General features: G+C 37.3%; 1 protein-coding gene across 4 annotated transcripts in view; it reads right to left on the minus strand.

Moving 5' to 3' along the window:
- Positions 1-12,878: 12,878 nt before the first annotated feature.
- Positions 12,879-17,103, minus strand: part of PGM2 (phosphoglucomutase 2) — a 29,484-nt gene continuing 25,259 nt past the window's right edge. Inside the window, exons 13-16 of one of the 4 annotated variants that reach the window (XR_005599275.1) lie at positions 16,507-16,640; positions 14,590-14,626; positions 13,311-13,445; positions 12,879-13,130 (exon numbers count right to left, since the gene is read on the minus strand). Coding sequence is in view for 2 of the 4 variants with exons in the window: in XM_039541346.1 (XP_039397280.1) it covers positions 14,524-14,626; positions 16,507-16,640 (237 nt within the window). In the remaining 2 variants the exon portion in view is untranslated. Of the gene's footprint in view, positions 14,627-16,506; positions 16,641-17,103 lie in introns of all 4 variants that reach the window. The other 3 variants (XR_005599274.1, XM_039541347.1, XM_039541346.1) reach the window with 3 other exon arrangements.

The raw sequence follows: 17,103 nt of genomic DNA on the forward strand, positions 1-17,103 counted from the left end.
AAGTCTTTTATATGTACTGGCAGTGAGTGTAAAGGAAACCATAAAATGGCACAACCACTATACAATTAAAATTAAGGTGTTCCACTGTTTGTGGTCACTGATAAAATGAAACTGTTATGGATGCAGAAGACAGCACGATTTTCTTAAGGCATCTCTATAAAACAGGTTACTTACATTAACCGTATTTCCAATGCTTTCAAATATTTGGGTAAACATTTAACCTTACAAAGCCACTGTCCAATTACATTTTTAGAAATTGATTAATTTAAAAAGACAATTTTTGATCCAGCACTTTTTATATTCTGATGTAAAAAATATTTTTAAAAAGTATTATATACGTTTTTCTGCTGCCCTGTTAGTGTTTGAAGGTGGGTTTTTTGGTTGGTTGGTTGTGTTTTTTCTGTCTCTCTCTTTTACTGGGCCCAGGAGTAACACCACCAAATATGCTTGGTTCCCTTCCTCTTTTTGTGCACCCTCTTGTCTGCTGTTGCTTCAGGGTTAGGGTATGTCTTCACTGCAGAGTTAACTTGGGCTCTTACTCTGGTGTTGCCACTCCCCACATCTGCACACACAACTATCTCACCTGAGTTTGGTGGTGCTTTAAACTCTGGCTAGCTAGGGCTTGGATGCCATTGTCACTCAGGCTGCCAACTCACCTACTTTGTAATGAGGACACAGACTAAATCACTTGCATGCTGACAGTCCTCCAATGTCTTCCCATAATTCCCCTTTTCCGTGGGTCTAAAAGGACAGACATTCTCCCACAGTTCACTGAGAACCAATCATAGAGTGGCTCACACCCATATGGTAAGGCCCGTTATTGTGTTGTTCTGTTCCAAGAAAAAGGGTACTACATATTCTACGCAATTTTATGTAGGAAATAACCTGAGAGATCTTGTGGAAAAAGTTCTCTGACAAGAAACTCTGTCATGCATCCAAAGTTAGCTGGCTGTCAACTGATTTTGACACTATGCTGATTAAAGAATGTTTGGATATAATTTCGACAATATTTGCCTAATCTGGGTCCAAGATAGTACAAAATGATTGAAATATGTTAAAAAATGTATTGAAATAATTAGTGAAAGCATCATGCAGCTCATACATGATAAACAGATGAAAACATATGTAAAATGCTCAGAAATCTCATATTTTTTATCTTTGAATTATGCATGAAATTACTTATAAAGCACAGAAGTCTAGTCCGTCTAGTGCATATTATACACCAAAATTTTCCTCATTGATCATGCAGACAGATAGTGTGCAATAATCAGCCACAATGCTATTTTGGTAAAATTACTGGTGCAAAACTTTACCCTAATCTCTAATTTATCTATCAGCAATATCCGCGGTTCAGAATAGTTATTAATGTATTCATTATAACTCCAGGCAAAGTATTTGCATGATAAATGCATGATATTTTAAATTAATTTCTTCCTAAATGTTCATAGGCATCTGTTTTCCTGCAAACATCATATTTTCCTTAGTGGCAGCATTGCAGAACAGTAGCATATAAAGGCTTTACATCTTACAATGAGGTTTTGGTATCCCAAATGATGATATGTTTAATTTTAAATAAAATAGAGAGGGTAGAAACACATTGAAAAGTGCTTGTACATAGCACTGCCACATTTTTCTAGCAAGAACAGTTAATATTATGGGATATTGTAAGCACAGCAGTGAACATTGTTATCCATGTAGATTTCCAGGAAATTATTTCATTGTTGCATGGGTGGCCAACCTGAGCCTGAGAAGAAGCCATACTTTACCAATGTACAAGGCCAAAGAGCCACAGTAATACATCAGCAGACCCCCAATCAGCTCCCCCACCCCTCTCCCAGCGCCTCCCACCCACGGGCAACCCTGGCGATCAGCACCTCCCCCTCCCTCTCCGCACCTCCCAATCAGCTCTTTCATGGCATGCAGGAGACTCAGGGGATGAGCGAGGGCATGGCAGGCTCAGGGGAGAGGGTGGGAAGGGGTGGAGTGGTGGCAGGGCCTGTGACAGAGCCAGGGGTTGAGCAGTGAGCACCCCTCAGCACATTGGCACCTTTAGCACCAGTGCCTATACAAGGAGCCACATATTAACGTCTGAAGACCCGCATTTGACGCCGGAGCCACAGGTTGGCCACCCCTGCATTACTGTCTCCTATGTGGATTTTTTTTTTTTTTTTTGCTCTCCTCCTCCACCACTTTTCAGCATCCAGCATGCAACTATTGAAAAGTTAACCCAGTATTGAGCCTGGCATGTGCACACATAAAAAGAGACAGTAATAAAACTTGCAAGCTTTGGATTTGACCAGTTAACATGTGTATTCATGCAAAACCAATGTGGCCAAGCTCAAGAATGGTGATGAAGACCAAGAAATCTCTTGTCAATCATCTAAGATTCACAAGAAATCCAGTTTAATAACGGATTTGTATCGTTATATGCATCTAGCCTCAAATCAAGGAGTCCACTCAACTAATTACATTTGTCAGGTAGGATAAATACCATGAATGTGCTCAAACATGGTTGGACTTGCATGGTGATAATAGTTATATTGCTGAAGCATTTCAACAGCAGCTGTCAAAAGAATTTGATGACATCCCCAGTGACTCAGGATTCCATTCCACCTGCTATAGGTATTCTATAGACAAAAAGCACATAGAGAATGCAAGAAAATGCTGTGTCCAGCAGTTAATATTACAGGGAAACAGACTGATGGACAGTACCTCTTCCAGCACCAGTTCCACATCTTCGCCCAACCCCAGGAAGACACTTTGGTCAATATCTGCCTTCCCTGTTTGTGTGTCTGGACCAATCTTTCTTGCCATCTGCATCATATACCAGAAAAGGAAGTGATACTTCACTGTGGAACATAAATGCAAGATTAACTAGACCAGGCAGAAATGATAGATGCAGTAAAGATAAAAAGAGCTGCAGCACTGAAGGATCAGAATATTGTCATCACATACCAGGACAGTATGGCAGTTGAAGTCCAGTATCATAAAACATGTTACAGAGACTACACAAGATTTTTGACAAAGTTTGTAGATAAGGATAAACCTACTTGTGTTGAACAGATGTACAGCAAAACCTACAAGATTTTATATGCCACTGTCATCCACCAGAGGCTCATTGTAGACCAGGAGATATTGCGGATGACAAGACTTACCCTTACCCAAGACTGTTTGCCAGAAGCTGGGAATGGATGACAGGGGATGGATCACTTGATGATTACCTGTTCTGTTCATTTCCTCTGGGGCACCTAGCATCGGCCACTGTAGAAAGACAGGGTACTGGGCTAGATGGACCTTTGGTCTGACCCAGTATGGTCGTTCTTATGTTCTTACCCAGATTTTCATTGAGCTTGTAAAAAAACATGAAGGTCTTGATGATTCAAGTTACAGATAAGTGATATTGTATAGGCCAATATTTTCATAATCATTTAGGCACAATCATGGCAGACACAAATGGAAATTTAAACATCACAGCATTTTTCTAACCTTTACGTTTGTTGGCAGGTTTCAGAGTGGTAGCCGTGTTAGTCTGTATCAGCAAAAACAATGAGGCGTACTTGTGGCACCTTAGAGACTAACAAATCTATTTGGGCATAAGCTTTTGTGGGCTAAACCCCACTTCATCAGATGCATGGAGTGAAAAATACAGTAGGCAGATATTATATAATACATACATATATACACACACACACACAGAGAGTACATGAAAAGATGGGAGTTGCCTTACCAAGTAGTGGATCAGTGCTAATGAGACAATTCAATTAAAGTGGAAGTGGGCTATTATCAACAAGAGGAAAAATCACTTTGTAGTGGTAATGAGGCCAATGTAATCAGGGTGGCCCATTTCAAACAGTTGACAAGAAGGTGTGAGTAACAGTAGGGGGGCAATTCATGTACTGTGTATATATATCTGTCTACTGTATTTTCCACTCCATGCATCTGATGAAATGAGTTTTAGCCCATGAAAGCTTATGCCCAAATAAATTTGTTAGTCTCTAAGGTGCCACAAGTCCTCCTTGTTGTTTAAGTTTGTAGTAATTATTGAATACTATAGTAAAACAAATTTAAAGCACAGTAGCAGAATCATGATTTACAACTACGATAAATGTCCCCGTAGAGAACCCTGTTTTTAGAAATCATGCATGGTTTTGTATTGCAATGTTGGCCAGCTGAATACTGTCTGATATGCAACTTCCTTCAGTTCACCTTTCATATACCACACCACAAGAATGTCAGTGACATGGTGTACGTTGATACACTTTCAACAAAATACATTTATTAATAGACTTCCTTATCAATCAGAGGCAGAAACAGCTACAGACACAACTGTGAGTGAAGAGGAACAAATTCATTTTTCAACCACAAGCTGACCTACCCTTTCAAGATCATCAACAGTAAATACACAAGCTCCTGATATGCAGTCAGCTAGGACTCCGCACAGTGGTGCACTGATCATCAAGAGCACGTTGGATGACACTCCTGGAACGAGTTGTCTCTGGCCACTAACAACAATCAATTTAAGTGTTGAATCTGCAACATCTGTCATGGCAGTTGAACTTTACAATTTGATGCCCTGGATTATTGGCACATCAGAGGCACCAACACTGGCTGGCTATATTGATCTTCCAGATGATGTGGACCGTAAACTCATATTACTTTGCTAAGAGTTTGTTTACCTTGAATCCAAGTGTTGAAAACAGTCACCTAAATCCCGTTGCCTTGGATTGACAATTAGACACTTGACAAGTGGTCGCCATACTAAAACTGGGACATTGTGCATCTGAAAATACAGTAATTAGCCATGGTGAGACACGCCTTGCTCAGCTATAGCTTGATAAAGGTTCTGATGAGATTCCACTGGGCTTTGCAAAGAAGGCTTCAACAGTTCTAGTATGGGACCGTATTGATTTTGGAGAAGAAACCCTATCTGGATACTGTAGAGCCACATCACTGAATCAACCCCAACATCAAGGAGAGCACCACTGCCAAAAGGTGTATATCGTTCTCTTAAAGCACCCCATTGATTTGTGGTAAAGCAGTACCATCAGAACAAGAGGCAAAGTCCACAAGGCTTGAGTCATAATACACATGCCCCATTAAAAGCTGACAGTTACAGATCAAACCTGGAACCTGCATTAAGAAATGAACTGGCATATATTTGTATGAAGGCTCTCAATGCTGACTCATGTACACTTCCTGGAGGGACATGTTTTCATACTTCTCTTCAGCATGACTGTGCTCTTGAGAAATCAGCTATCCCTTACCTTCCAGTTATTCAGGCATCACCAAACAAATGTCTACTGTCTACACAGTTCTGAAATGAAGTCCTGTATAGCTGATAGCTGAAATTAATTATGTAGTCTTGGTCTTTGACCAAGCAATGTATACAAAAGCACAAGTCCAATGCAAAGAAGATGACTACACAAGACGTTTGATAGTGTGGCTAGGCAAATTGTATAGCTGCATGTCATTTCTAGGTGCCCTTGGAAAAGGATTTGTGGATGCCGAACTTTGTGGCAATCTTGATAGAGTCAGAAGTTGCTGCCCAAGGATCAGAGTGTTCCAAGAGGACAGTGTTATAATTGCAGCATGAGAGCACACACACTTCTGTATGAAAACATGCAGCATCTGATTCCAGACTTAAATCATTTCCCATGGACAAAGCAGATAAGTACCTAGAAGTCATTAAAAGAAAATGAAACTAGCATTCCCTGTTGTCTTGTTTGATGTTCTGTGTAGAGCAGATGATGACCAATGTAGTCATTTAATATGAAGACTTTGTCAAGAGAAAGAGCAAAGAGAACCCAATGTTTGCCTTCTGGAGCTCTTACATAAACCTGGTGCAAATCTTGCTCCCTTTTGTGAGAGCAACCCAAGCGTCTGACTGGGAGTTGCATCTTTCAGTTATATGCTTCATGAAGCCCTGGTTCTTCTCTTACAATCAGACAAACTATACCAGGTATCGTCTATCAGATTGACTGGAAATGGAGAAACTGCCCATCACACACTCAGAATGTTAGACAGAACTCAGCGCTTGAGGACAGTGGACAGCCCAACATCAAAGTGGACCTGGGTTCTCTTAAATCGCATGTGACCAGACAGTTGAATAACCTATAATAAAGTCTCAAAAGCAAAAGGTGGTTTGATTGGGTTGACACAAAGCCATTCAGCAATTTATCGTTGGATCTTGTCACAACATAAAAGAGCTACTATGACGAGATAGCGTGAAGTGATGGCAGGCATGACTCCAGAGGCATGGAAAAAGAAAGATCTTGTCAGCACAAAAATTCAGGATGATGAGACAGCTACAATGAGCATTCTGTGCACTATGGAATGCGTGATCAATCCTTTTGATGCTCAAGATGGACTAGTGTCTTTAAGTGTTGTAGCCTCTAGTGAGATTACAAATTACATGGTTGCTGCTCAAAAGAGAGGTAAAATTGCACTGGTGGACTTCTTGAACCAGCGTCTGCTTTCTGCTACTCAGAACATTTTTTTTCTCCCATCAAAAGCCAGAAAACTTTCAGAGATCAAGTCAAACCAAAAGCAAAAAGTACCTGGAAAAGACATGATCCTTCATAACAACAAGAAACTCTTTCTTTTTTCAAGATTTCTTGTATGATCTCAGGGAAATCTTGAACCACTCTTTAGGAGCAGTTTCCTACCCTCTTGCTATTGCTGATGATACTCTGGCAAAGACCAACAAGTCATCTCTGCTCTATTTTCTTCAATACAAAGGTGGAGAACACCTTATTGACCATGTTCCAGAGAATGATGCAATAATCTTTGCTGGAGTGGCTATCATCAAAACACTATGTGATGATCCTTCAGATACCATTTTAGTGTACTTTCTTGAAAGCTCAATCAGGTACAAGTCATCTGGACTTTGTCACAAATAAAATGTATTTTACTCAAGGAATAAGCACTAAAGTGCAACAGCCATACACAACTCAAAATGAACACTGGATTTGAATAGGAAAATAAAATTCTGATTTATATGAATGATTACATCAATTCATACCAATCCAGAAAAACTGTAACTCATAAATATTTAATAAGTGTCATGTAAAGGAGATTCCAGTAAAGAAGTTTTACTTTTTCAGTGCTATTGCTGAGGAAAAAGGGCTGGTTGGCAAGGAAAATAGTAACATTTTAGGTATTTACATAGAAAAATGTATCCAACACACTAAATGTATCATTTCAAGTAGTTAAGTTGACGTACAAATACTTTTCTTGAAGGTAAATAACATAATCCAGCCTACAATGAAAGGTGAGTATTGCTGAGAAAAACAAGTTATGGAGATGGGTAATACCGTGACTTATTCTTACTACCTAGAGACAGACATGTAATTTATTGCACATATCTCTTAGACTGATGATTGTAGAAAATACTGATGCATTAAATACCTAGTCGGGCAAGTATTTTTAGTTCCCTAGCACATTTTATTGTCCATTAATACTAAAAAATAGGGCTGTCAATTAATCACAGGTAATCCATGTGATTAACTAAAAAAATTAAACCATTAAAAATTAATCACAATTAATTGCAGTTTTAATTGCACTATTAAACAATAGAATACCAATTGATATTTAAATATTTTTTGTTTTTCTACATTTTCAAATATTGATTTCAATTACAACAGAATACAAAGTATACACTGATCACTATATTTTATTACAAATATTTGCACTGTAAAACTGATAAAAGAAATAGTATTTTTCAGTTCACCTCATACAAGTACTGTAGTGTAATCTCTTTATAGTGAAAATGCAACTTACAAATGTAGATTTTTTTGTTACATTACTGCACTCCATAAAAAAAAGCAAAACTTTACAGCCTAAAAGTCCACTCAGTCCTACTTCTTGTTCAGCCAATTGCTAAGACAAACAAGTTTGTTTACATTTACAGGAGATAATGCTGCCTACTTGTTATTTACAATGTCACCAGAAAGTGAGAACAAGTGTTTGAATGTGACTTTTGTAGCTGGCATTGCAAGATATTTAAATGCCAGATGTTCTAAAGATTCATATGCCCCTTCATGCTTCGGCCACCATTCCAGGGGACATGCTTCTATGCTGATGACACCATTTAAATGTGTTTAATTAAATTTGTGACTGAACTCCTTGGGAGAGAATTGTATGTCTCCAGCTCTGTTTTACCTGCATTCTGCCATATATTTAATGTTATAGTACTTTCAGATGATAACTCAGCACATGTTGATTTGAAGAACACTTTCACAGCATATTTGACAAAACGCAAAGAAGGTACCCATGTAAGATTTCTAAAGATAACTACAGCACTCAACCCAACGTTTAAGAATCTGAAGTGCCTTCCAAAATCTGAGAGGGACGAGGTATGTAGCATGCTTACAGAAGTCTTAAAAGAGCAACACTCCAATGCAGAAACTACAGAACCCAAACCACCAAAAAAGAAAATCAACCTTCTGCTGGTGGCATCCGACTCAGATGATGAAAATGAATATGCATCGGTCCGCACTGCTTTCGATTGTTTTCGAGCAGAACCTGTAATCTGCATGGATGCATGTCTTCTGGAATGGTGGATGAAGCATAAAGGGACATAGGAATCTTTAGCGCATCTGGCATGTAAATGTCTTGCAACGAAGCTGCAACAGTGACATACGAATGTCTGTTCTCACTTTCAGGTGACATTGTGAACAAGGAGGAGGCAGCATTATCTCCTGGAAATGTAAACAAACTTGTTTGTCTGAACAAGTGGCTGAACAAGAAGTAGGATTGAGTGTACTTGTAGGCTCTAAAGTTTTACTTTGTTTTAAATGCAGATTTTTGGACATAATTCTACATATGCTAGTTTAACTGTCATAATAAGGCGATTGCACTACAGTAGTTCTATTAGGTAAAATGAAAAATACTATTTTTTACAGTGCAATTATTTGTAATAAAAAATAAATATAAAGTGAGCACTGTACACTTTGTATTCTGGGTTGTAAGTGAAATCAGTATATTTAAAAATGTAGAAATCACCCAAAAATATTTAAATAAATGGTATTATATTATTGTTTAACAATGTGGTTAATCACGATTAATTTTTTTAAATCATGATTTTTTTTAATCACTTGAAATCCCTATTAAAAAATAAAAATTTTCACCCCATTTGCAATATTTTTTCTTGTATACAACTTAAGATCTTCATTAATATTTGCCCTATAAAGACCCAGATCAGACAAAAATGATTGAAATGTATTGGACATATATTAAAGACAAAATTGAATGGATTGAAGTTATGGACAAAACCCTTTGTCTGGATGGTTTCAAAATTGGTAAATTTGGATGTGCTGTGACAGAAAACTGCAGGCTTTCTTGTGGAGAACTTTTAACACAAGATCTCTCAGGTTATTGGCTATATAAACCTGCAAAGAGTAACAAAACTCATTTTCTAAGTACTATAGAGCTAGCCATGCAGCCTATCAGCTAAATTGTTCAGTCCACCAGGTATTTGGGTTTCTTTCGCAAGTTGTTTTGAGATTAGGTTCAAATATTGAGAGTTTAATGTTTTTTAAAATACAGATTGCTCAGAAAATTCCAGTTTAATTGAAGTTAAAAAATTATGATCCCACTATCTAGTACTCACATGGCACACGTCACTGTAGATATGTCTTCATTAGAGTTAACTCAGGTAGGGTGACCAGATAGCAAGTGTGAAAAATTGGGACAGGGTGTTGGGGGTAATAGGAGCCCATATTAAAAAGAAGCCCCAAATAGTGGGACTGTCCCTGTAAAATCAGGACATCTGGTCACTCTAAACTCAGGTGACCAGCATCTGAACCTGAGCACCTGAGTAAACTTAATCCGGGCGTGAGCAGCCACACTGCAAAGCTATCCCCAAGTTATTGTGTTCTCACTGGTGCTTTACTCACCGATATGAGTTGCTAAGCCACTCTAAGATTCTTTCTCAGTGAATGGTGGGAGAACTCGTCTGTTCTTTTATCTGCCTCTGATCGCAATCTCCAGAGAGAAGTAAGTTCTGAATCATTTTTGCCAGAATTTGCTTAATCCTGGGGCTCATGAAAATAATCCTGAAGACAGAATTCAGATTTTGGCCTGGGTCAGATTTCAGTGACTAGCAGGTTCATTTTGTTTGCTTTAACTCCCCCAAAATGGATAGCCACTCTTCTAAAAAGTCTGGAAGCCCATTCCCATTTCAAGTTACACAAGATGAACACTGAACTCAACTGGTAATACACTCAGCATACTTCCAGGAACAATGTCAGCAACGAGTAGTTTTATTTTGTTTGGACCTTAGTGTTGCCTCCATTTCTCACAAACGATTTGGTATCAATGGGAAACAAATTAATAGGTTTTCCAACTCCCACATTCATCTCTACACACAAATGGATTGGTGGAATGATGGATTTATCAGACTAAAGGGGAATATTTGGTAGGAGCCGCTAATCATACTGACAGTATGAAATTGTGGTCTAATAAAACATTAAAAATCCACCAACCCCCCCCCCCCCATCAACCCAGGAACTAGCCATTTAAATCTGGTCACCTTCTCCCATATCTAGAATGGAGAGGGATTCTGAAAACTTTTTGACTTAAATAGGCAGTATTCAAGGGGCAAAGACCTCCAGCCTCTTCACATCTAAATTATAGGTTATGGTAAACAGGAAAGTATATGTGGAAGTGATGCTGCATGCACCAAAAAAATCTAGAGGGTGGAATGAAGATAAAAACAGCCCCCCAAAGTCCAACATACTTACCCGGCTAAAGGCTACTAAACTGTTCAATCCATCGTGAATCTGTTTTTTCCCCCTCTCCAGTTATGCTGAGATTAGATTGAAATCCAAAGTTCCATATTTTTTAAAAATTCAGATTGGTTAAAATTCCAGTCTCACTGAAGTTAAAACATTGATCCCACTGGTTGGTACTCAGATAGTCCATGTTATATTTGAGCACCCTTGTAGTTAATCAATGGCTGTTTTTAGTAACACTAGAAATTGAAGATGTGTACCATCTTTGGCTATGAAGTTAAATCTATTTTCATTCTTGCTCCTTTCCAAAGTATTTAGTAGAATGTCATGATTTACAACCATTTCTATGTATTTGTAATAAACTGTAGGAGATACTTTTACCAAGTGGCTACATGACTAGACAACCATCTTAACATACCTTTTAGAACTGCTGTTTACATATATAGATTATTATTTTAAGAGTTCTGTGAAAGTCCAAAGGAAACTATTTTTGGGTGAGTTACAGCAGTAAATAGATGTAAATTACAATTACACATAGGAACTGACAGATGGAATCAGATCAGTGGTCCATCTAGTTCAGTAGACTGTCTCCAGCAATGGCTAGTACTGGTTGCAAGAAATCTTTTTATGGACCCATGTGAAATAATTTTCCCATAGGACAAACTTCTTAACCATCAGTTAATAGTTGGCTTATGCCTTGATGCATAAGGGCTTATATCCATTATTTTATCCTAACTACCATAGATATGGCTGCTGATGTTTAGGTCTCCTTTTCTGAAACTTAGTAAGTGCTTGGTCTCTATGACTCAAACTTTAAGGCCAGATGACACCAGGATCATCTAGTCTGGCCTCCTGCACATCACAGGCCACAGAACCTAACCCACTCACTCCTGGAGTAGGCCCATTACTTTTGGCTGAAGTTACTGAAGTTCTCAAATCTTGATTTTAAAAAGTCTTTAAAATATCGAGAACCCACTGTTTATTCTAGTTCAAACCAGAAAGTTTGGGCCCCGCATGGCAGAGGAAGACAAAAAACCTCTAGTATCTCTGCGAATCTGGCTTAGGGGAAAATTCCTTCCAAACCCCATATATGGTGATCAGTTAGACCCTGAGCATGTGGGCAAGACCCACAAGTTAGAAAACTGGGATAGAATTCACTATAGTAATTCAAAGTACTCCCCCCTCTTGTGTCCCATCTCTAGCTGTCATTCTTAGCAGTATTTTTATCATCTGATCATATTATGAGATTCACTGAGCCAACCATAATGACTCCCATTAAAATTCAGTCCTTTTAACCATTTACCAAGTTGAAAATTGACTGATTATTCCCATTGTGTTTTCTGTCTTTCACTTTGTGGCCATCATTTCTTATAGGATTTTAATTGTTATACAGAGTAAGCATTTCTGCTTCTCACAGCTTGTAGCAGCTAAGCGCCTCATATTGGGCTATCTTTGGCACACCCACCATACTCACTATTGCCTCCTCTTTAAATCTACATGCTGTCAATAAGATCCATATGTAGTCTGATACAGCCTTCAATTGTTTGAATTAAAAAGTAATGTGCTAGTTTTAACAAATATGTTCTGTTGCCATTTTCATAAAAGCTCCACCATATAGGGTATATTTTTTGTTTGGTTAACTGCTTCTTAATTACACTTAATTATCTTGGTGGTTTGTAAAGTCACATTTCTGAAAACGTATAGAACAGTGACAGCCAGGCAGCAGTAGCACTGTACCCTTTTTTGAAGGTTACACAAATCATCAGGTTTTATTGTTTAGAATAATCCTTGCTCTAAAGTTAAGGTGACTGAAGCAAATTAATTCTTACTGCACTTCTCTGGATTCTAGAAGCATTGAAATAAGGAGTAAGAGATCAGGGCTTTGCTATCAAATTTCCATTGAAGACTAAGAAGATATCATCTGCAATAGGATATTACTTTACTTACAATGTAACTGTCTAGATATAAACATTCTGTGTTGTCACAGCCTAATATCTTGTGTACAGCCTAACATTTTCCCTTGCGTCAAAATAAAATCCTAGCAACTACCCATATATGGAGTAAGATCAGTAGTATTTATTTTACAGTACCCTATTTTTTCCATTTTACCACTTGTTTACAAAGGAAACCATTGGAATACAGGAATCTCACTTTAAAAGGAATTATATTTTGCTTTCAAGATTCAATTCAGGTTTATACTATGCCAAATACATTTTAGCACAATAAAACAAACACACAAGAATGCTGAGTTACAAACTAACATTAATATGGCATTTACAATAAACACACATTATATGGTCCTCAGTGAAGTATATTCATAATTCCAGACTGCAGTGTGTCCTTCCCATGGTTTTCAATAAGTTAGAGTTGTCCTTGCGTTTCATTTTCAGAAGATAACTACAGGGGCAATGAAAAGCAATATGCATGGAATTTCTGTACAAAGTGAAACATCCTAAGTCTCACTGAAGTCAATAGCAAACCCCTCCCACTCGTTATCATTAGTAGTATTTAATAAGTAATTATGGGCCCAGTCAAAGATCAGGGCTGCATCACATGATGCACTATATAAATACATACCAAGAAGCCAGTCTCTGCCCAGCATGATATTAAGTGTCTTTAGAGAAAGACACAGGGCTGGCATGCTCAACTCCAACCCAAGATGCTGCATTTCCTCTTCCCCTGCCTGAAAGATTATGTATTTTCATAGACACCCTGGCAATAGAAAACCAACGTCCATTCTGGCCTGCTTCATTGACTAATTTATGATGACTAGCATATATGTAGTAATACATATTACCTGCTCCATATTTTTATATACATTAGTATGCATTAAACACCAACAACATTAAGCACAAATATTGTAATAGTGATGTAGCCTAAAACCAGCCTACACCATAATCCCATTACATCAGCAACTGGAAGAAGTTAACATTTGACATAAGCATCTAAGAAACTTGTCAAAATCAAGATACATTCATTCTATGTCTTAGTACAAGCTAGGGGAGGCACCTTCATGGACCAATATCTAGAATGCTAGTATCTAAAACAACAGAACAACAAGTTAGGGAGCTGGGACAAACTGATGGGTTGGATTTTAGTGACATGTAAAGAGATATACAACTTGTATTATGTATAAATAATACCAGCTGAAATGTGTAACTTGGAGAGCACTCCTTCTGTGTAAGGTGAATGTAACATCACAGCATCACATGGCTTCCCATAGACTGGTATCGTATATAAACATTACTCCTGTACCATATTATTATTATTGTCTTATAGCAGTAAAACATGTCCACATGGTTCATTGTTAAATAAAGTGTGGCGGCCTACCCCAGTTTTACCAAAATTATCCACAGATTTCCAGTGCCCCTTAGTTACACAACTAGCCTGCCTTGCAAAAATAAAACTAGACATTCATGCAGCGCTATCCAGTTCCCACATAATCAAAAACTTGGTCATTACTTTGCTATCAAATTAGGCTACATACATGTAAAAAGCAGACTGCATTTACAGAAATTAAGGCAAGGCAAGTACAATAAAATATTTTATTAGAACAAGACTTGATTATTGAAACATATTTGCACTGTATCAGACAATTTTTGGTTGCTAGTTTTTATAAGAAATCCCTTGATTTACCCAGATAAAATAAGACATTAGACTAAAGAGGATGTGGAACACATATTGGTAAGAATATATATTTTAATAATTTTTTTTTGGTCCTTAAAAATCCCTACTTTTTAAATAGTGTAGGGTTTTGCCCACAACATGCTGCAAAGACCATCTTAATTATTTACTCTGCCTTGGGCTGCAGTTTATTTTTTTCTGGTTGAAAGAAATACTCTTCGATAGCACTGACCAGCTCATCTAATTCCTTCTTCAGTTGGTCAGGGTCACTAAGGAAAAAAAAGGAAAAATCAAGTAAACAAAACCAAAAAAATCAAAGTAGAGCAGCAAAAAAGGCTAGAAGGAAAAAAAAGTCTGTATTCTGAGGGTTTGTCAAGACAGTTAGTGCATGGCAAGTAAATTACAGTACACTAGCAGTCCATGTGGACCCTGCTACTGCATGATAAAAGTTCCCCAGTGTGCACTGATTTATATCCCAGCTTGCCCAAGCACTAACTGTTAGTCTAGACTAGCCCTCAGTCTGATGTGTGATGTTTTAACCACACATTTTCTATTAATGCTAGTAAAATTGCGCACTTGATTTCTTAGAACCACATGTGGGACTACGGCAGTGTTTAGCTCTAATCTTTGTGTATCAAGGAGCTGAATTTACATGTTTGTCCATGTTTTTCAAAATATAACTTGATATATGACAACAGCTGATTTAAGCTTCAAATCTTTCCTATTTCATCCCTACTTCATATGTTTAGCAACATTTAGATCTTGTATCACATTTTCTTTCATTCATGATAAGGCATAAATACCATTAGCCTTATTTAACAAAAGTTAAAATATTTTAAAAATATGCTATAAAAACATATTTGTATTTTTTAATCCATCCGTCACCTCTCATCTTCGATTGTAAGCTCAAGGACTGTCTTTTTCAGATATTGTTATATACAGTCTATCACAATGAGATTGGGAGCTTTAGGCAAATATTGCCATCAATATTCAACATTATATATTTAAAGATAAATTTTGATAAGCAATTCATAGACAGTGTTTTCTGGTTTGTATTTGAGTTAGTTGTTAGTGTCCAAAATCTTCAATCATCACTATAGCTTAGCAATCAAAAAGTTATGGATACAGAAAAAGGAAGAAATGCAAGCTTCTCCACAATACTCCATTAATGTGCTTCAGCCAAAATATTGCACATTGATATGGCAGTCTCCATTTCTATTCAATTCCTGACTTCTAATGAAACTTCCAAAAAGTGTTGTCTTTTTGTTTTGTGGAGACCAACTCAGCCACCAATTCATTTCACACAGAGCATGGTTCAGACACTACCAATCTGGGCTAGATCTGAATGACTAACTTAAAAGTAAACTACTACATATGCTAATTGTCAAAATTAGAAGGCATATTTCCCCTCCTCCCTTTTAAAAACAGAGAAGGAGGGTGCTTTGAGATTTGAAGTTTCTTGCTTTGATGATGGTAGGTTATACTAATTACAGTGCTGCACTTAGAATGTTACTTGTGATATACTCTTAATTTATCTTAAGAAAGCCTAAAGCATACAGACATGTGCCAGTGTTTAGCATTTGTACATCTACATAAATGTGTCCTTGGTTGAAAGAGGAGAGGAAAGAGAACATAGAGATTCTGATGAGGGATCCAGAAGACCCACCACATAATTAAGAGTATGTTCTTTGAAAAAAACTCTCCAAATTGTTTACATTTATGAAAGTGGGCCAAATTCATCCTGGTGTCAAACAAATGGGATAAATACCAAGATGTTATTTGACAAGGCTACTTGAGTCAAAGGAGTAAGTATAATATTTCAGTAATTAGAAGTCTTGATAATATTAACTTTGAAACAAACAAAAAAAACAAAAAAAAGAAGATTTGAGAAAGGAAGCAGTCCTTTCAAAGTCTCTTGGAATATTTTAATACAATTTTAAAATGGTATCAAGTTGAGGGCCCCTTCCTGCTCCTACGGAAGTCAAGATAACGTTCAATGAAACTTCAGTGACAGCAAGAATTGGCCATTAATTGTGCGGAATTAAAGCTTGGAACACATTCTTTTGCTGAAGAGTGCAATTATTAAAATTATATTAAAATAGGCCTTTAAAAAAAACCCTGAATTTAAATCCTAAAAGCAACATAATACCTGTTTCCAGGAGGTGCACAGAGTTCAGCATAGTATTTGATTTTTGGTTCTGTCCCACTGGTCCTCATAGTAGCCACCCCTCCATTAGCAAAAGTAAATGTTATCATCTGGCTACTTTTACTGGTAGGAAGCACCTAGAAATACATACATACATATCATAGAATAGCTTCCTTAAAACTTCACTACTTAAATATATACAATGAGTTTTAGATGCAAGGAAAAAACCCAACAACTTGTATTCAGTACCAAATACACCAACCTATTTTATTTTGGCCTCCCAACTTCAACAGACATGTTAGAGTTAGTCACAATCTTACCCTCAACCTAGGATTTGAAAAGTGAAGCCATGTCATGGCTTGTGAGTCACTACTAGATAACATCTTGAAATCTTGTCAAGATTTTGGTAGCATATAGAAAAAGCTACAGAAAGCATGGGCTCAGTGACTATCAAAAGGAGAAAAAAAATACATATCACCCTTGATTCTAAAAGAAGGCTAAAGAACCCAAAGCTTCACATCTGAATAGATATTTTACATTTCTTATATCAATGCAGAGGGGAAAGATAATCCTTCCAAGCAGTAGGAAAAAACAGAGAAA

Source organism: Mauremys reevesii, linkage group 5 (assembly GCF_016161935.1).
Source record: "Mauremys reevesii isolate NIE-2019 linkage group 5, ASM1616193v1, whole genome shotgun sequence".
NCBI lineage: Eukaryota > Metazoa > Chordata > Testudines > Geoemydidae > Mauremys > Mauremys reevesii.